The sequence below is a fragment of the Microcaecilia unicolor genome, chromosome 3 (genome assembly GCF_901765095.1).
Source record: "Microcaecilia unicolor chromosome 3, aMicUni1.1, whole genome shotgun sequence".
Classification (NCBI taxonomy): domain Eukaryota; kingdom Metazoa; phylum Chordata; class Amphibia; order Gymnophiona; family Siphonopidae; genus Microcaecilia; species Microcaecilia unicolor.
Window position 1 is genome coordinate 104037061 of NC_044033.1, and position 21347 is coordinate 104058407.

General features: G+C 43.0%; 1 protein-coding gene across 1 annotated transcript in view; it reads left to right on the forward strand.

Moving 5' to 3' along the window:
* RALGAPA2 (Ral GTPase activating protein catalytic alpha subunit 2) overlaps nt 1-21347 on the forward strand; it is an 898249-nt gene that overhangs the window by 145623 nt on the left and 731279 nt on the right. The window contains 2 exon segments of the mRNA XM_030196220.1: nt 15037-15274; nt 19347-19511. Of these exon segments, the coding sequence (XP_030052080.1) occupies nt 15037-15274; nt 19347-19511 (403 nt within the window).

Sequence of the window (21347 nt, forward strand, 5' to 3'; positions counted from 1 at the left end):
AATCCCTGGGGGAGTCGGGTCCAGGTAAACTGCTGCTTATTACCAGTCTGTAAGTCTTCCCACGTGAAGGCAAACAATTTCTGGCTGTCGGCGGCGAGGGGGATGGAGAAGAAGGCGTCCTTCAGATCAATGACACTGTACCACTTGGTCTGGGCTGGCACTTGGGCTAAAATGGAGTAAGGGTTCGGTACGAGAGCAACTATGTCGGCCACCTGGTTGTTGACCTTCCTTAAGTCTTGGACGGGCCTGTACTCGGGGGTTCCTGACTTCTGGTAAATTTCAAGACTCCCTGTTGGGGGAGTTTCTGTAAATGCGGGGGTTTCTTCAGGGAGATGGATGAGGAGTAGGTTCAGGAGGGTAGGGTTCTTGACAGGCTTTCTTGGCTGCCTCGTCCGCACGTCGGTTGCCCCGGGCTATGGAATCTGTCTTCCCTGTGTGGGCCCTACAGTGCATCACAGCGACTTTTCTTGGCTTCCACACAGCTTCAAGCAGGTGACAGATTTCAGGGGCATTTGCAGCCCGCTGTCAAGAACCTTCAGGCGAACACTACACAATCAACAGGTCACCAACGTACTGGACAACCGGTCCATATTTGATCTGGCACATCATCAGATCTCTGGCGGGTTGCTATGTCGAGCTGCATAGGGTATACTGTGTGTGTGGGACTGGATGAACTTTAGGATCTTGTGTTTGCAACATGAGACAATACATGCGATCTTGAAACAATATCATACAGGAAACAATCAGTGGCTTCAGAGGCGTTAGTGATGATGCCTATACCAAGTAAGCAAAAGAAATCATTACAATTGAGAATGTATAGCAATATTCCTATATGGACCACCAGTTTAAATGCTGGCCTAGAGTTTAGCAGTCTATCTAACAAAATGAGTTCAACCAACATCCCCTTCCAGCATTGGTGCAACCTTAACAGAGTTGTTTTGGGATATAAAGGTTACAATTCTAGAAAGTTCATTGCAGTAATAGGCAACAACCCTGAGAACAGAGGAGAATGGGAATGCGGTGGCCAGGTCTGTTTCAGGAATGGTGGACAGCAGGCCTTAACACAGACTGGTGCCATCAGTGATCACAGTCAAATGATGTCACGTCCTGCCTGCCAACTAAGGTGAGAGGACAATTTGATGAACCTGAAAAACAAGAAAGAGGACTCCAAACGATACAGGGCCTCTATGTAGGCCTCAGGGCATAAATGATAATAATTCACTCAATATCTGGTCAAACCCTTAACAAAATGCCATTAGCTCAAATTTCATGCTTCTTTTGATAGGTAATACAGAATAAAATGAATTGCTATTCTGTGGCCTATCCCCAAACAGTATAGTCCTGTTGAAACACTTCCACATATATCCACTTCCACAACCCTTCTATCTAACTTACAAGTGTACTTTCGTAGCACATAATCATGTACTCCTGCCATGTGGTTATTCACACTATTCACACAACTTGCACATTGGCAGTATATCTTTTACAAGCTTCAAACATCTCAGTAACCTTTCAATGACTGGGAACTTGCTTCCATCTTCTTCACAATGTGATTCATGGTACACCTCACCTCTCTGGACAACCTGGTTTAAGCGTCCAGCTAAAATCATGAGACATATGATTTATGGAGAAAAGTTAGAACAAGGATGATGTCAGCACGTAGGCAGGTGCCTAGAAATGTTCTATAGCAGCACAAAGCATTCTCATTCAAGGTACATTAACAACTTCTTAATCTGAACATTCAGCTAAATTCCTTTACCCTGGAGGGGGCAATATCTCTGGAGTCACAATTGCCCAAGGTAAAGTAACACAGATATATTTATCACAAGCATGATGAATTAAACACATTAAGTAGTTTAGTAGACAAACGGTTCTTTGCATAAATCACATTATTAAAACAAAAGTCTGTAATTGTGAATCTTATCTGTCTGCCCTAGTCTAGACCGCAAGCTCCTCTGGGCAGGGACTGTCTTCTTTTTTTTTTTTTTTTTTTTTCCCAAAACAACTTGTGCATGTAATACACACAAAGATCAGCAGAGGGAGCAAGTCATCAATAAAAGAAAGAAGAGTGACGTCATAGGCAAACAACTGAACACTGAAACAACGAACACTGAAACCTAAAACTTATCTCTCTGAAATCTCAATTACCTGGGGTACAGAACATACACGTGGGATATTTCACCAGACAAACATTTATTGTACAAATCCTACTGAGGTAGATACAGAGAGTAGGCAAGAAATAGTCTGCAAGTCTCATGAATAACTTAGGAATTTGCATCCCTCCTCTGCAGTGGAGGAAAACAAACTTAGTGCAATACAATTAAGCAGCTGTGATTTGCACTGCCTACGAGACTCATAAGGTTTGCATAAAAGGCAACTGCTCATGGCTACAGGCAGCTGATATGCAGGGTTTGTTTAAACTGAATGTATCTGTGCAGAAGTGGGGAGGAAACAAGCTGCAACAAGCTCTCTCGGTAACTTTGACATAAGCTACAAATCTGAGTTTTAAAATCCAATGTTTTAGCTTTTGGGGTGTGGGATACCTTCTGTGGTTTTCTTTACATTCTTTAGGGACTATGGTCAGTAAATGAACACGATACCATAAATCTCACAGTAAATTACAACAGATGCACCGTGCTTTGAACCCAAGTGCAGCATGGAGCTGAAAATGCCATCATGCACCTTTCAGTAAATCACAAAGTTGAAAGTTAACATAGCGTGACAAAAACAGCTGGAGGAACATCAAGGCTGCATTCCTGAAGGGAGGCTTTATATTTAACCTCCGTAATACTATACCCATAAGACTTAAAGAAAAGCATGAATTGTCATACCCTTTTTAACAACCAGATTCAAGAAAGATAAACAACATTATCCCCAGCAACGAAATCCTGGTGCTGCATATACAAAGCTTGCACCGTCTGCTATAGAATACATAGTTCTCCTGTTTCAGAGAAACAAAATCTTATCTCTCTATGAAAAAACAACACGTCAAAACGTCATGACGTCGAGGGCGGAGCTATAACACTCGAGGGCCGAAATGCGAGGCAAACGCGAACCCCGAACAAGTAACGCAAGTAGCTCCGAGGGACGGAGGGAGGGGGCCCCTTGCTAGCGTCCGTTTCATTGCACTCAGAAACGGGCATTTTTTTTTTTTTTCCTAGTATCTTATAATAACTTCTAACATGATGCAACAGTTAAGTTCAAAGGCTCATATCACTCTGTTAACATGCACCCGGAGTAATTATTTCCTCGAGCCCACTCCCACCACCGGCTGTGGTCTTATGAATGGGTCCCAAACCCTGGACTGCTTTTACTCTATAGCAGCCTAAGACAACAAAAAAACCTGCACTCCTCAGCTGCTGAACAGTTCATCTGGTTCTCAAGCACGTTATCTAAACACATTCCATTCTACAGCTCATGCAGCTCGTGTACACAAGGTCATGGAATCTGCAGTTCAGAGAAGCCTGAGTCTACATTTTCATACGCCACAAGAAACCCTCCCGTTTGCTGCTCGGTTTCGTCGTCGGAGCCTAGTGAGTTTCGGGACCTAGTCTTATACCAATAGTCCGTATTAGTCACTGGCTAAAAGAGGGTGATCACGCCTCTTCTTCGGTCCTTACTGGGCCGGTCACTACGTAGAGTATACTCGCCTGTCCGCCGTGTTCGCAGGCCGCGCCGTCGTACGCGCCTCTCCAGAGAGGAAAAAAGAAAAAGGAAAAGGTGCTTTGCCGGAACCACACAGTCCCACTTCCAGTCAGCCGGAATCAATCGGCCCTCCGCCGGGAGGTGAACGCTGAAATCAGCGGTGGCCACTTATCACCTTCTCGGGAGGGGGGTCGATGAGCCGATCCGATCGCAGTGGGGGAGGGGAAGAATATAATCCGATTCCCCTTTCTACTTCTGTCCCATCTGGGGTGCCAATGAAACAGGTGGGAAATCAGGAGACGAAAGGCAAATTGATTCCAAAACAAAGCAGCTTTTTATTGCCAGCAATTCACACAGCCCCGAGTTCAATCTCAGAATACTGCTCCCTGAGCGTCACCTGACACTCGTTCTTATACACTCTTATCAGTAGTCATGCGCAGTTACAGACAGAGGATCTTACACAGAACCCAGGAAACGAAACTTATCTTTGGCTTTGCACACAACCCTCCATTTCCAACACTGGTCTCTAGTCTATTCACAGTTATTTGGCATTGCATATACCATATAAGGCAATATACTGATAAGCAGCACAAGTTCCAGCTGGTTTCTGCTATCTGGTTACAGCTTCTTTTAGCTAAGCATAATAAATTGTCCTTTACAGCAAAATCTAACTTCTTAGTATAAACTGCAGCAAAACAGTAACTTATTTCAGTGTTCCAGCACATTTACACAATACAGCCTCTATGCATGGATCACGAGACTGGGCTGGCAGAGCCAGCTGCCCTAAATTGCTGACTACTACAATTTGTTATCTAGCTGCTGGTTAACAAATACTTACTACTAGTAAAGGTCTAAACTGCACAAGTTTTAGTCTTAGTCTAGGCTCATTATATGTAAGGCACAAAAGGTCCAGTGCATTAATAAAGTATGGCTAAAGGCCAAAAGCAGAGGTAGAGTCCATAAGTATAAGTCCATCAGTAGGCACAAAACATGAAGTTGTTCTGGTGGTCAGTAGTATTAGTAGTATTCACAGTATTCAAGTAGTATCCGGCGTTCCACCCCTTCAAAACCAGTTAAAATCACTGCCTCTTAATCCCATCTCTCTAATCCTGTCCAACAAAAGATGATGATCAACTGCATAAAAAGTGGCTGAAATATTGAACTGTAAAAGAATGATTTATTTCTCTTTGCTTAAGTATTTTCTTATTTTGGTTATCAGAACAAGTAAAAGAGTCTCTGTGCTGTGCCTAAATATGTAGAAGAGAAAAGATATTTTGAGAATTGTGTAATGACTACAAACTCCATTAACTTGGTAATCCATGGAATATAGTACTTGCAACCAGTCTGTAGTTTTCTGCAGTAGTGAGATCTGTTCCTATATTCTTTGGAAATGGAGATAATACAATATTAGCTATGTTTGCAGGATGTGTCCTTCTGACAGTGTTACGTTGATAAATCTAGTGAGCTCTTTCAAAATATTCATAGGGACATGTTCTAATAAATAGGAGGGTCAGGTGTCCAAGTAACATCCCTTATCTATTAATCTATTTAATATCTTAATGGTTGTTCCAGATGACATTGGGTCAAATTTATCCCAAAGCATATTATCTGATATTCTCTCCAGCAACTTAACCTCTCTTAGTATTATCAGATTGGATGATTTCTTTCTTTTATTCAGTGGCATAGCCACAGGTGGGCTTGGGTGGGCCTGCCCACTGCCCACCGCCCACCCAACAGTAGCATACGTTTAGTGGTAGCTGGTGGGAATCCCAAGCTCCACCAGCTGAAGACTTCCCCCTAATGATAACGAAAACGCTGCTTTCCATGATAGCGGCACCCGTGCATGCTCTGTTTTCAGTGCATGCCTGCTGTAGACTTCCAAGGTGGAAAAAAGCATTTTCTCACCAGCTGGGATATTATTTTTGGTGGTGTTGGAGGGGAGAACAGTTGATGCCCACCAAAATCTGTTGTCTGGCTATGCCCCTGCTTTTATCCACTTCAAACTGGAAAAATTGTGCTGTAGGCTGAAGTGATTCAGGAGTTAGCAATACATTATCTGTGCAAGTCAAAGTTTGAAATATCTACTATAATAAAAAGCACCTCCAACGTTCTGAAGCTGACTCCGTGGCAGTGAAGGGTTCGTGCTGCCTGCCATATCCATCTCTTGTCCTGACGTTTGCGTGCTTCCTGGTTCGTCACAAGCAGCAGTGCCCAATCACTGGAAGGGAACGCTGCAGAGTTGCCAGGCAAAGGAATGCGACGTCACACGCATGAGGGTGTCGTCGTCCCTCCCTTTCTCCCAGTTCCAGGCCCTCCCTTCGAATTTTAAAAGTCATCTTCACTTACCAAGTCGGGTTTACGGCGGCCGGCAGTAGCGGTAAAAGGCGTACAGGCTCGGCCCTTCTCTCTGTCTCAGCTCTGGTCCCGCCTTTGTGGAAACAGGAAATGAGGGCGGGACCAGAGCTGAGAGAGAAGGGCTGAGCCTGCACGCCTTGTACCGCTGCTGACGGCCACCGTAACCACGACTTGGTAAGTGAAGATGATTTCTAAAATTCGGAGGGAGGGATGTTGGAACTGCGAGGAAGGGAGGGACGACGACCCTGGAACTGGGAGGGAGGGGGACCCTGAAACTCGGAGAGAGGGAGGGGGACCCTGAAACTCGGAGGGAGGGGAAGACTCTGAAACTCGGAGGGAGAGAGGGGGGACGACCTTGGTACTCGGGGGGAGGGAAGGGAGGCACGACCCTGGAACTCGGAGGGAGGGAAGGGGACGACCCTGGAACTGGGAGGAAGGGAGGGAGGGGGAGGCCCATGGCACACACTCTCATTCTCACACACACACACACTCTCTCTCACAGACACACTCACACCCAGTCTCACTCTCGCTCTCTGTCTCTCACACTCACTGTCTCACATACGCACTCGCACACACTCTCATTCTCACACACACACTCTCATTCTCACACACTCACTATCATTGTCACACACACACACACTCTCACAGACACACTCGCACCCAGACTCTCTCTCTCTGTCACACACACACACACACTTGCACATTCACTCTCTCTCACACAGTCATTCTCACACACGCTCTCTGAAATATACACACTCTGAGAAAAACCTTGCTAGCGCCCGTTTCATTTGTGTCAGAAACGGGCCTTTTTTACTAGTCTTAAATAAGGTTTTTGATGAATTCTCAGCTTCATTTATTATTCAATTAAAATAATCTTTCTTTGTTTCATTAACAGCTATCTTATATTGTTTTATCTCCTTTTTCCAATTAAAGTAAGACTGATCCTGTTTTTTTCTCCAAGATCTCTCCAATCTCCTACAGATTTTAATGCTGCTAATGAATCTGAAAACCATGGATTATTAACTTTTTTCTTTTTCTTTTGTAGTGAACCAATTTATCCAACACAGCTAATGTAGATTAATTCCATAGCTGTAGCATCTTTTGGGAGTTTGAAAGAGTAAACATTTTCAATCGATTTACATTTACCTGTCCTAATCCACTCAGGATTTTATAGACCTCTATCATATCCCCCGTTAGCCTTCTCCTCTAAGCTGAAGAGCCCTAACCTCTTAAGCCTTTCCTCATTTGAGGAATCATTTTGGTTGCCCTTCTGGGTACCTTTTCTAATTCGGCTATATCTTTTTTGAGTTGCAGCAATCAGAATTGCACAAAATACTCAAGGTGGTTGCCCTTCTTGGTACTTTTTCTAATTCGGCTATATCTTTTTTTGACATGCAACAATCAGAATTGCACAAAATATCAAGGTGAGGTCGCACCATGGAGTGAAAGAGGAACATTATAATATTCTTAGTCTTATTTCTATTCCTTTTCTAATAATTCCTGTTTGCTTTTTTGCCTGCTGCCGCACTCAGCAGAAGATTTCAATGTATTGTCCATGATGGCACCTAGTTCTTTCTCATGGGTAATGACGCCTAATGTGGAACTTGCATCATGTAGCTATGATTTGGATTATTCTTCTCAATATGTATTGCTTTGCAAAAACGACAGCCGGCATGGTTAAAAAGTGAGGTGAAGGAATCTATTAGAGCTAAAAGAAAATCCTTCAGAAAATGGAAGAAGGAACTGACTGAAGAAAATAAGAAACAGCATAAGGAATGTCAAGTCCAATGCAAAGCGCTGAAAAGGAAGGCAAAGAGGGACTTTGAATAACAGATTGCGTTGGAGACAAAAACACACAGTAAATAATTTTTTTAAGGTATATTAAAAGCAGGAAGCCAGCAAAAGAATTGGTTGGACCGCTAGATGACTGAGGGGTAAAAGGGGCGATCAGGGAAGACAAAGCTATAGCGGAGAGATTAACTAAATTCTTTGCTTCGGTCTTCACCGAGGAAGATTTGGGAGACATACCAGTGCCAGAAATGGTATTCAGAGCTGACAAGTCGGAGAAACTGAATGAAATCTCTATAGACCTAGAGGATGTAATGGGGTAATTTGACAAATTGAAGAGTAGCAAATCTACTGGCCGGATGGTATTCATCCCAGAGTACTGATAGAACTGAAAGATGAACTTGCGGAACTATTGTTGGTAATATGTAAGTTATCCTTAAAATCGAGCGTGGTACCGGAAGATTGGAGGGTGGCCAATGTAACGCCAATTTTTAAAAAAGGTTCCAGGGGAGATCCGGGAAATTATAGACCGGTGAGTCTTAAGTTGGTGCCGGGCAAAATGGTAGAGACTGTTATAAAGAACAAAATTACAAAGCATATTCAAAAGAATGGATTAATGAGACAAAAACCAACATGGATTTAGTGAAGGGAAATCTTGCCTCACCAATCTATTACATTTCTTTGAAAAGGTGAACAAACATGTGGATAAAGGTGAGCCGGTTGATATTGTGTATCAGGATTTTCAAAAGGCATTTGACAAAGTACCTCATGAAAGACTCCAGAAGAAATTGGAGAGTCATGGGATAGGAGATAGTGTCCTATTGTGGATTAAAAACTGGTTAAAAGATAGAAAGTGAGTAGGGTTAAATGGTCAGTATTCTCAATGGAGAAGGGTAGTTAGTGGGGTTCCCCAGGGGTCTGTGCTGACCGCTGCTTTTTAACATATTTATAAATGATCTAGAGATGGGGGTAACTAGTGAGGTTACAAAGTTATTCAAAGTCGTTAAATCGCAAGAGGATTGTGAAAAATTACAAGAGGACCTTACGAGACTGGGAGACTGGACGTCTAAATGGCAGATGACGTTTAATGTGAGCAAGTGCAAAGTGATGCATATGGGAAAGAGGAACCCGAATTATAGCTACGTCATGCAAGTTTCCAGGTTAGGACTCACCGACCAAGAAAGGGATCTAGATGTCGTTGTCGATGATACGTTGAAACCTTTTGCTCAGTGTGCTTTGGCGACTAAGAAAGCAAATAGAATGTTAGGTATTATTAGGAAAGGAATGGAAAACGCTATAATGCCTTTGTATCACTCCATGGTGCGACCACACCTCGATTATTGTGTTCAATTCTGGTCTATCATCTCAAAAAAGATATAGTGGAATTAGAAAAGGTGCAGAGAAGGGCGATGAAAATGCTAAAGGGAATGGGATGACTTCCGTATGAGGAAAGGCTAAAGTGGCTGGGGCACTTCAGCTTGGAGAAAAGATGGCTAAGGGGAGATATGATAGAGGTCTATAAAATAATGAGTGGAGTGGAATGGGTAGATGTGAAGCGTCTGTTTACGTGATCCAAAAATACTAGGACTAGGGGGCATGCGATGAAGCTACAAAGTAGTAAAATCAAAACAAATCGGAGAAAAGTTTTCTTCATTCAACGTGTAATTCAACTCTGGAATTTGTTGCCAGAAAATGTGGTAAAGGCGGTTAGCTTAGCAGAGTTTAAAAAAGGTTTGGACGGCTTCCTAAAGGAAAAGTCCATAGACCATTATTAAATTGGACTTGGGGAAATCCACTATTTCTGGGATAAGCAGCATAAAATGTATTGTACTTTTTGGGGGATCTTGCCAGGTATTTGTGACCTGGATTAGCCACTGTTGGAAACAGGATTTTGGGCTTGATGGACCTTTGGTCTGTCCCAGTATGGCAATACTTATGTACTTGTACACATTAAATTATATCTGCCATTTTGATGCCCAGACTTCTAATCTCCTAAGATGCTTCTGCAATTTCTCACAGTCCATATGCGATTTAATAACTTTGAATAGATTTGTTGTTTCCAGATTTAAGCACTTCACTCATAGTTCCCGTTTCCAGATCATTTATAAGTATTCTAAAAAGCACAGGTCCAAATAAAAATGCCTGGGACAATCTACTCTTCATCTTCCTCCATTGAGAGAATTGGCCATTTAAACCTTTCTTTCTTTTAACCCGTTCCCATTCCACAACAGAATATTGCCTGCTATTCCATGGCTTTTTAAGTTTCTCAGGAGTCTCTCATGAGGAACTTTGTCAAAGCTTTATTAAAATCTATGTACACTACATCAACTGGCTCACCTTCATCCACATGTTTGCTCACACCTTCAAAGAAAAGTAGCAAATTGGTGAGGCAAGATTTCCCTTGGCTGCATCCATGTTGACCCTGTTCCATTTAACCATGTCTGTGTTGAGGAATTTTGTTCTTGATAATAGTTTATACAAATTTGCCTTGTACTGATATCGGGCTTACAGGTCTATCATTTCCCAGATCCTAGAACCCTTTTTAAAAATTGGCATTATAGTGGCCACCTTCCAGTCTTCAGGTACCATGGCTGATTTTAATAGCGGATTACTGATTATTAATAGTAGATCAGCAATTTCATTTTTCAGTTTTTTTCAGTACCCTGGGATGTATGCCATCTGGTCTAGGTAATTTACTACTCTTTAACATGTTGATTTGTTGAGCAGCTCACCCTTATCCACATACTTATTAATATCCTTAAAAAATTCAATTGATTGGTACAGCAAGACTTTTTTCTTTTCTAAATCCATATTGGCTCTGTTCCATTAAAACAAACAAAAAAAACAGCACCATGGGCCTTTAAAAATGGAACACAGTTCTTTAATGAATGAGCCTTGACAAAAAGACCCGACACGGGCCGTGTTTCGGTGACTAGCACCTGCGTCAGGAGTCACAGTGATGACGTGGAAAACTTGGGGAATAACTCGAATATATTCCTCTACAATATATTATTCCTTACCCCACGTCTCTTATAGTAAAAGCTACAAAGCACCAAGGCACTTTCACCCATTCTAAGGGTCTTACGAGGGATTCAGGTTATTAGTTGCTCTAAGCAAACCTGCATCTTCCAGATTCCTTCTTTCCTAAAGGCAGGCTTGTGGGCTTCTTGTATGTGTTTATTGGTGTGCGCCACCTTGTACAAGCTTTGAATGCTTTTTTTTTTTTTTTTTGGTATACTTATGAGACTGTTTTCTGGCTATGAATGCAGTACCTCTGGCTGTCCCAATATCTTCTGCCCTCCTCAAAATGGCTGCCCTTTGTGCATCTCATAACAATCTGCACCATCAAAGATGGCACCCCTGCCCTATCCAAGATGGCCGCCCCCTGTGCCGCTGGGATCGCCATGGGGAAGACTGACAAAGGATGGAGGGGCAGAAGTCCACGTTTACCAGGCAGTCACAAAAAGGGGGACAAGAAAGAACCACTCTCCGACGCTCCCATGAGCAGAAGCAGAACCCATCTTGCTGCCTCTGCCTGGACCTGTGACCATGCGGCCCCCCCCAGGAAGCGCTGGACAGGCAAGGCGCACCCCAACTCATCGCTAACGCTGTCCGCCTGCAGACCGCTCTCTATTCGGTATTCAGCCCCTAGCGGGGATCCGTGAGTTCCCTGGAGGATCCGGGTCTTGTATCCCCCGCCAACCGGACACCCCGACTGGAGGTTTTACTTACAATGGAGCCCACAGTGGCTCGTTTGAGCGATGCCTCCGCCGCCCGATGATCGACGCGATAGCGCTGCCTCCGCCGCAAAGAGCGACGATATTCGCGGTGCTCTGTCGGTACACAGAGCCGGAAGTCCGGGAAAACAAGCCTTAGGGGGCGTTCGAATCAGCGAAGCACACTGATGGCCACAGGCATGTCCCTGCTGCTCTCGGCGACCGGTGATCAGGTCGCGTTGAGGCGCACGAGGCCGTATCCGAGAGGGCTGCGAGAGGTGCGTGTTGCACCCTGCACGCTGATGCCCGGCCGCCAGAAGAGGACATCTGGGCTCAGTCCAGGGGTTTTAAACCCCTTCCTCTTTCCTCACCCTTCCCAGCGGGGTGCATCGGGGAGGCGGGCTCTTGGCCATCGCGCCCCGCTGGCCTTAGAGCGCCTGTCGGGGGCACGGGTTCATGTTAATGGCGGCTCCGTGCACCCAGGGGGCACTGCGCCTTGCTTGATGCTGGTACAGGAGAGCCCAAGTGTGCAGACTGTTGGTGGCGAAGTGGGCATGTCTATACATCTGTTGATGGCATCACCTGCTACTGTTTTAATCCATGCCGAATGGGAGGGTCTACGAGGCAGGACACAACCCTTTGTAAGCCCCTTCATGATGGGAGGCTGCCTTTATAGGACTGGGTGTAGAAAGGAGGATATGGTTTAGGATTTTTCTTTGGATAATTTTGAGGCATGGCGCTGCAGAATGGCGGATTTATAGGTGGGGCGGTAGATTGCTGTAGTGGTGGGTGCTTTTGGGATTGGTGTGGGAAGGAATGGTGGGGGTGGACGTGAGAAAGATGACGAGGATTGAGTGTGTAATGGGAGGGAGAAATATAGGGGAATAGGAGGATTAGGGTTGGAATGAAAGTGCAGGAATGGGGGGAGGGAGAGAGAGATGCTGTCAGGATGTGTTATGTATTGATGAAGGGGTGGAGATAAGTGAGGAGGGGATAGGTTGAAATGTATGTTAATGAACGCTCAATCGATTGTGATTAATGATATTTTGTTGGTAAATTATTTAGATGTTTTATTTATTACTGAAAGTTGTTTAAGGGAGAACAAGGATCCTTGTATGGCTAATTTGTGTCCCAGGAATTATAAGTATTGATATGTGCCTAGGAGAGGGAGGTGGGTTTATGGCTCTGGCTCAGGAATTATTTCAGTGGTGCAGGAGGAACTGGAGTGGGTGGAGGGTAACTGATATAAGTTGGAATGAATAGTGATTTAACTTTATTGGTTTATTCATCCCCTCAATTGTCACAGGAGAAATGAGAGAGAGTCGCAGAAGAGATTGTTTGGTGCATTTACGTTGTAATGATTTTATAGCTTTAGGATATTTTAATGCACGTTTTCATGATCTGACTGATAATATGGCTGCTTTTCTTAGTAATTTTTTATGCTTGGCAAACTTGACTGAGTTCCCTGACAGTTCTCTCCTCAATCCTCTATACTCTGCCCTCCCCAACTTTACCTCCTCCCCCCTCAACCAAAAAAGAATAATAGACCCCACTCTCCCGTCCACCCCAATAACCTCCCCCTTTCCCTCCTTATTGCCCTGCATATTCCCTACTCCTCTTCTGACAGGCATATAAAATATGTTAGAGAGGAAGCAAGGACACCCCTGCCCCCTACCTCCCGATCGCCTTAGCTCCTCTAACCTTGTCCCTCCTTCATTTATAATCAGCACAGACAAAAGTCTTATTCCAACTCACTCACACATCCAAGCCTCACTAACAATTTTCCATCCTAGTGAGTGAAATGTATAGCTCAGGGACATAGTAGCAAGATAATGCAATATCATACAATACATGGTCACCCTCTGCATTCTATCAAGGTCACCCTTCAATCTAATGGTTTGAATGATTGATTGATTACAGATTGCTGCCATTAGTCAGTTTGTGAATAACCTATTCATTAACATATCTAAAACAGTCTTCAAGCTCATTGATTCTTAGAGAGAATGCAGATTTGCCTACTTCACAGCCTTGCATGAATTCGTTAAGATTTGCTATACCACTTCTCCTGTGGAACAAATCAAGATGGTTTATAATACTACAGTACGAGGTAGCAAGGGGAGGGTCAGTTGGAAGTTGAGGATAAAGGATCTCTGTGATACTGTCTGCCACCAGCAGGGCTAGGTATCTGGGAAAGCTAATAAAAAGAACTATGTTTTCAATTTGTTGAACTTTCTGAAAGTAGTCTGTGCTCAGAGGATTCACGGAAGTACTTTCCAGAGGGTGGGGGTGAGATAGAAAAGAGCCGCACAATCTAATTTGGAAGAAGCCAAAGGGGGGACTACCAGATGGTTTTAGACTTGTAAATGTAAACTTCTTATAGGAGAATAAGGGATTAGAAGGTTGTAAAAATAAAATGAAAATTCCTGTAAAAAGCTTTATGGACTATAATCAATACCTTGAATTTAATATGGTAAGAGACTGGGAGCTAGCAGGCATGTTTAAGCAGTAAGGTCACTTTGTTTTAGTGTCTAGACTTTTGAGAGTTCTGTGAGTCTAAGTCGGTATCTACTCCATCTTCTCCAATTAGGCTGTTTCCAGAGAAATAGCAAAAAAATGAGGGTTTGCTTAGTCACTATTGACCTAACCGTAGAAAATGTTTTATCCCCTCCTCTTTAATTCCCTTACCTCTTAGTTGTTCTGTCTGTTTGTCTGTCCAACTTAGATTGTGAACTCTTTGAGCATGGACTGTCTTTTTATGTATGATGTACAGCGTTGCGTATGCCTTGTAGCGCTATAGAAGTGATAAGTAGTAGTAGTAGTACTCTTTTATGTTGGAACCTACAGCACACTCCAGATCTGATGAGTCAATTCTATCTTCTGTATGAGGATTATGATCTGCCCGTTTTTAGGGGTCTTAACCACATTGATCAGAGTCACAAGAAACAACAGGATTGCCTTCTGACTAATTTCTACCCTTGCCCAAGCGTGCCTCTCTTCTTCCTAGAGAACTGGTCCATGTTGGCACCATTGAATAACTTGATCCACTTATGTGTCTCATTTATTCTGCTGTCTACAGAGAACCCCCCCCCCCTCCAATTACAGGTAAGCAACTGTATTTTCCAGCCTCTTTTTTTTTTTTTTTTTTTTACCTGATAGTTTTGTCCTCCTCCTGAGATGTGGGCCAAAACTCTTCATTTATAACCTGTGGTTTCCTTCCCCGTATTCCTTCGACACTTGCAGCAGTACTGTTGTCTGATGGCCAGGCACCAAGGCTCACTCCAGAAATGTGCAATACTACACCCTACATCCTGATACTGGGTGTTGGCTGTTGTGCAGTAATTGTTTACTCCTCCCCTTTCCACCTCACAAACTGTGAGTGCTACTACTAAAGCATCCCTAGCCCTAGTTAACCCAGGGACCAGAAGACCTTAATTGGTAAAGTTAAACACTGATCTTCTTCTACTACTATAAAAGCCTTAAAAAATATCTTTTTGTAATATATTTTTTCTGTTGTTTTTTTTCTTCTTGATAGACACTTATTGTAGCATGGATTCGAGCAAATCTAAGTGTTTATATTTCCCGAGAGCTCTGGGATGAATTGCTTAGTGTGTTGTCTTCTCTGACTGACTGGGAAGAACTCATAACAGAATGGGCCAAAATTATGGATTCTCTAACTGCAGTCTTATCCAGAACAGTTTATGGAGTTGATATGACAAATCTTCCTTTGGATAAGTTAAGTGAACAAAAAGAGAAAAAGCAGAGAGGCAAAGGTATATCTTTAAATATTATGACGTTTTTACCTTTTACTGCATACATATAAGGCATTAGTAATTTTATATTGTGTAAATAAGTTATACTGTAGAATATAATGGTATCTCTTCTCTGCAGTACCATAGTTTAATAGATGTGCATTCTTAATAAATATTTCACCGTTTTCCTGACATCAGTTAAAAAGAGCAAGCATCATTAGGTTCTGCTATGCACATGGATCCATGGAGCATACCATTGACTCTTACCAAAGAGACATGAAGATATTTTAAAAGGATAAATTGGATGATAGGTGGATGATCAGAAGCCCTGCGCTGTTCCATAAAGTGCTCTAAAGGGCTATACAGCTCCTATGATCAGAGATAATAACATGCAAATTTAAACACAATTATTTCTGATCATGGGGTAAAAGTGGGAGAATTGTGCCTGAGCATGCGATCAGGCACAATCCTCCTACACTTGTTTGCCTAGACCTGTCAAACATAGGCTCCCTTCAACTACAAGGCCCTGGTGCCCCTGGCCCGAACCACCCCCCCCCCCCACGGGATAGCGACATGGGGGCTAGAAGTCCAGTGGACCTCCAATCTCCCTGCCTCCCCACTCCCCCCACAGGGGCACAGGAGACTGGAGATCCAGTGGATCTCCAGCCCCCTAATCCCCCCTTAACACCCAAAAAATAAGGCCCAGTGGGCCTCAAGCCCACCCCCCTCTCCCCACCTGGTGGTTTAGCGGCCCCTCTCCCCCCCCCCCCCCCAAGTACCTTAGCGGTGGAGGAGGGAGTTGCATACTCTCTCCTCTTCAGCGCCACCTCTCTTACATGGTAGGAAAGCCCCGCCCAGCACATCCCAGGATGCCCTGGGCAGGGCTGGGTGCTGTCATTTTGAAGGTGGCACTGAAGAGGAGAGAGTGTGCTACTCCCTCCTGAACTGCAAAGGTACTGGGAGGGAGGGGGTTGGACTTGCAGTTCACTGGGCCACCAGGGCCTTTTCCCCTAGTACACTCTGACATCTTCCCTGGCTTGGAGGTGGTGGAGATGAAAGCGGTAATGAAATTCAAACATGCATGGGATAAACACAAAGGAATCCTGTTTAGAAAGAATGGTTCCGTGGAATCTTAGCAGAGATTGGGTGGCGGCTAGAGAATGACATGGAGACAAAGTTTGTCCCTGCCCCGCCCCCATGGGTTCTGTCTCCGTCCCTGCCCTGTCCCCCGCAGGTTCTGTCTCCGTCCCCGCCCCGTCCCCGCAGGCCCTGTCTCTGTCCTTGCCCCATCCCCACAGGTTCTGTCCCTGTCCCTGTCCCGTGGGCTCTGTCTTCATCTGCAGAAGCCTCGAACTCTTATGATTTTATATTTAACTTTTTTTATCTAATATAATAATTTGCTACTTGAACGTTCGAATGTGTCTCACTGGGATCATAACCACCTGCTGACTTCACTGGCCAGCACTAGAACCCTGCTTGCCTGACGTCAGGACTCATGAGGTGATTACGATCCCAGTGAAAGAGCGAGAAGCGCGCGACCAGCAAAAAGAACAGCGGGAGCAGGCAGAGACGTCCCTACGTGCATGTCGCCCCCCCCCCCTCCAAAATCACCAACCCCCCTCTGCTACCCTCCCCTACCTCCCTCTTACCGGGGTCCCGGCGGCAGCAGTGAAGAGCGAGCAGGCTCGGTGAGTCTGCTGCCTTCCCTTCTCTTCGCTCTGAGCTCTGACTCTGGTCCCCATCCCCGCCCCATCCCCGCGGTTACTGCGGTTCCCTGTCCCCGTGTCATTCTCTAGTGGCGACGCCGGTAACTGGAAACAAAACAGGAGCTAGGCAGACTTCCATGGTCTACGCCCTGATAGTGACTGAATAGATAGGGATAGGCTGGAGTGTAAATTTTAAGGGGCTTCGATGTTAGCTTCAGAACTTAGTACAAGAACAGTATTGGGCAGACTTCTATGGTCTCTGCCCTGAGAAAGGCAAGGACAAATCAAACTCGGGTATACATATAAAGTATCACATACCATATAAAATGAGTTTATCTTGTTGGCAGACTGGATGGACTGTACAGGTCTTTATCTGCCGTCATTTACTATGTTACTAAGGGGCCCTTTAACTAAGTTGCAGTAAATGCTAGTGTGCGCTTACTGCAGCTTAAAATGGCTTACCGCTTGATATGCTCAGGAGTCCTGTGGTAAGTTCCAAATCTGTGCACGCTAACCACATGCTAAAAAGTATTTTAAAATTTTTGATGGAGGGTGTGTGTCTGGTAACAGAGTAGGCATTCCTGCGCTAATTAGTTAGTGCAGGATTAGCTCGTAAGCGCCAGACTTGGCAAAAGTGACTGTGTATTGCTTCTGCCTAAAGTCCCCCCTCCCCCTGACCACCAGTGTTGAAAAGGTAGCCCTTTGGTGGGGTGAGGCCTACCTTGAAAGTGAGGGGTGGGGGGGCTTGAACTTTGGGGGACTCTACAATGCTGGCCCGAGAGCATTAGGCTGCAGCTTTTAGGTGGCTCACAATCAGTGTTATACCTTTAAACCGAGATTCAGCAACCTGCTGAACTGAGATATCACAGGTTGGTGAATCCCCCAGGAAATCAAGGTGTGATAAAGGAGATCTTTTACCACCCCTTGATAGCTTCTCCCCTTAACCACATTAGTTTTAAGACAAGTTATAGAGATGCACATTCAAATGTAATGATCGTTTAACTTTTAACATTTTGAATCAATATTCAGCTGCATGGAGAATGTATAATTTGAATTTTTCTTAGATGGTTTCAAATTATACATATTTCAATGATGCTGTCTGTTCAGGTACCATAACTGAATATCTACAATAAATTGAAAAGTCCAAATTAGGTATTTCAAGTTATACCTGCTATTTATGCAGCTCACCTAGCCATTTAATTTAAATGTTCGATAAATGAATTTTGCTGCAAACATATAAATGCCCCATCCCCTTTTTGCTTGGTTAGCTTTGGCTATATAACACTTTGTACATCCAGAATTATCTGTTCCCGGCCCCCCCCCCCCCCCCAAAAAAAAAATATATATTTTTTAAAAAGCACTTTTGTGACCAGTGCTACCAACAGCTGCACAAGTATTTTTGAATATTGACTTAAAAAAAAAAGATTTAGCTCAATCCTTTTTATTGGTAGCTCAAGGTGAATTCAGGTATAGTAGGTACTTTCCTGTCCTCTGAGATCTTATCTCTTAAGTTTGTACCTGATAGAAGAGGGAGAAGTGACTTGCCGAAGTTTGCAAGGAGCATCAACAGGATCTAATTTCTGGTTTTCCTGGTGGTCTCAAAAAGCAAAATCCTTGCCTGAATACATCAGATAATCTTTTTATCATCATATATGCTTAGCTTTATTTTGCTATAATTAAAGGAGGAAAAAGACCTCGGCGGATTCAGAGCAAGCAGATTCATTAACCTTTCATGTTCTCGCCACAAAGCAGAGGTATGTTAGGGGATAAAAAAACCTCCTAAAATAATATTGATAATGACATGTGGCACAATCAGAAAAATATCCAATTTCTCAAACGTGGATTCAATCTTCTGTTGTATCATACATCTTGTATTTTAAATTCAACTTAATCTAAAATATGCCATGTAATATTAGTCTATGTTTTTTCATTTGAGTCATTCAAATTGCAGCATCATATAAATTAGATAAATTATGGTAAAGTTTCCAGTCTTTTTCTCTTTCTTGTCAGTTGATTGTGCCACATGTCACTGTCATTATTTTTTGACCAATGATTACAGTTGGGGGTCCGAATGAGAGCATGGAAAGTTAATTAATCCGTCTGCTCTGGGTCCGCTGAAGTCTTTTTTTTTCTTTTTTAAGAATTATAGCAAAATAAAGCTGAGTAAATATGATAATAAAAAGATTGATGTATTCAGGCAAGAGTTTTGCTTTTTGAGTTTTCTGGTTCTCAGCCTCCTATGCAACCCACTAGGTTACAACTTCACTTCTCCAGTTTTTTTGTGCTGTGTAAGTATTCTATGGTTTCAACAAACTACATTTAGCAACATTTTAGTTATTTAATAAGATTGTAGTAATTGCCATGCTGCTCCAACTCTTTGTCTCAAGGTGGATTTCAAGATCTTCAAAAAGGGAATGCAGTTGGAAGATCATTTTCTCTAAGCTGGAGAAGTCATCATGATACTCTGGAACCTATGAGATTCAGGAGTGCCACCACCTCTGGTGCTCCAGGAGTTGAGAAAGCAAGAAACATAGTCCGTCAAAAAGCAACAGGTAGGTGATAAAAATTGTCATGTTTTATTTACTAAGAAGGTAGTGAAGACATGTCAACACTAAAATTATGTAAGAATAGTTATATCTTCATATATACTTGATATAAAGGAACTAACATTCATATTTTCGCTCTTCTTTGGAATTGAGGTCAATTTCCTACCAGTAAAGAAGGCATATTCTTGTTCTCATAAACATATTAGAAAAATACTATTAATGTTAAAATGTTTAGTGAAAACAGTGGATTAAAAACAATCCTAGGGGATTAGGCATCTGAAAAAGTGTATTTGAATAACTGAGCAGATCAGTAGTAAAATCAAACAAGGGTTATTAAAAAAAATAACATCGAGAACATACAACCCTATTAAATAACATCTAGAATATACTGGAGTTTGTGGATCGTTTGCCTTGCTGTTTTCTTTGAATAACTGAGACCAGATCAGGAATATATTTATACCTTTATACTACCACCTTTGAATCAAATTTGACACAAAGCCGTGAATACTGTTAATACAATACTTCTTAATATACATCAATAAAATATATAATAAAACCTCCCCCGCCCAAACAAATTACATCCATAGGTATAAAAACATCTAGAACCAATAGCCTAAAAACCTTTCTGTTTTCCCTAGGGAAGAATTAAGTCATGATCCATCTAAACCAGGCTTGGTCAACCTTTTTCTATTGGGGGCTCCATTTTATATTTTGTAACATTCGAAGGGCCAAAATACACATCATTGTATTTTGCTGCATGTTTTGTCAAATAGTGGCAAAATATGATGGTGCATCATCCTCTCCCCAGCTTTCACACAGCCTCGCTCTCGCTCGTGTAACCCCCCCTCCAACCAGCCTTCATCCAGTTTCTTTTCCCTCACTTGGCTTTGGCTGCAGAAGAAATTGGCGGGATTCCTGCTTCCCCACCTTGACTTGATTCTCCATAAGTTTGAGCCTCAGAGAGTCGAGGTGGGGAAACAGGAATCCTGCTGTAAGCACCCCAAGAATTAAGCTTCCGAGGGCCAGAAAAAAGCACTTGGTGGGCCGGTTCTGGCTCTCGGGCCGTAGGTTGGACAAACCTGATCTAAACATTTCCAACATAACTAATCTTAAGAACTCCTAATGAACAATAACATGGATCAACAAAAAATGTAAATATTTATTCATGTCCATACGAATGGTAGATGGTTTTCCTGACTTTGTGTCTCTAATAATGTGACCATTATCCTTCAGAAGTCTTTATTAGTTTAAATAAGAAAGTATAGATCAAGCAGATAATAGGCCAGATGATGGCTTAGCTAAAGCAATATAGAATATGCTTTATCCATTACTATGGAAGTAGTTAATGGAAGAGGCTGAATTGGATTCAGTGGCTGTCACAGACATGATTGATTGAGATCCATAACTGTAATAATAGTTATTCTGGACTACAATCTATTTAGGATGAACAGGGTAGGACAGAAGGATGGAAGAGTAGTGCTATGTATAAAAAATTTAAAGTAACAACTGTAGGACTTGTGAGGTAAGTAAAAGGCACTGTGGTTTAATCTGGAAAGAGAACAGAACATGGAAATACTTTTAAAACAAATACGAGGAAATATTTTTTCACTCAACAAATAGTTAAGCTCTGGAACTCATTGCCAGAGGATGTACTTCCTGGAGGAAATGTTCATAGCCTTCTATTGAGACAGACATGGGGAAGCTATTGCTTGCTCTGGGATTGGTAGCATGGAATGTTGCCACTGTTTGGGTTTCTGCCAGGTACTTGTGACCTGGCTTGGTTACTGTTGGAAACCAGATACTGATCTGACCCAGTATAGCTATTCTTATGGTCTTATGTTC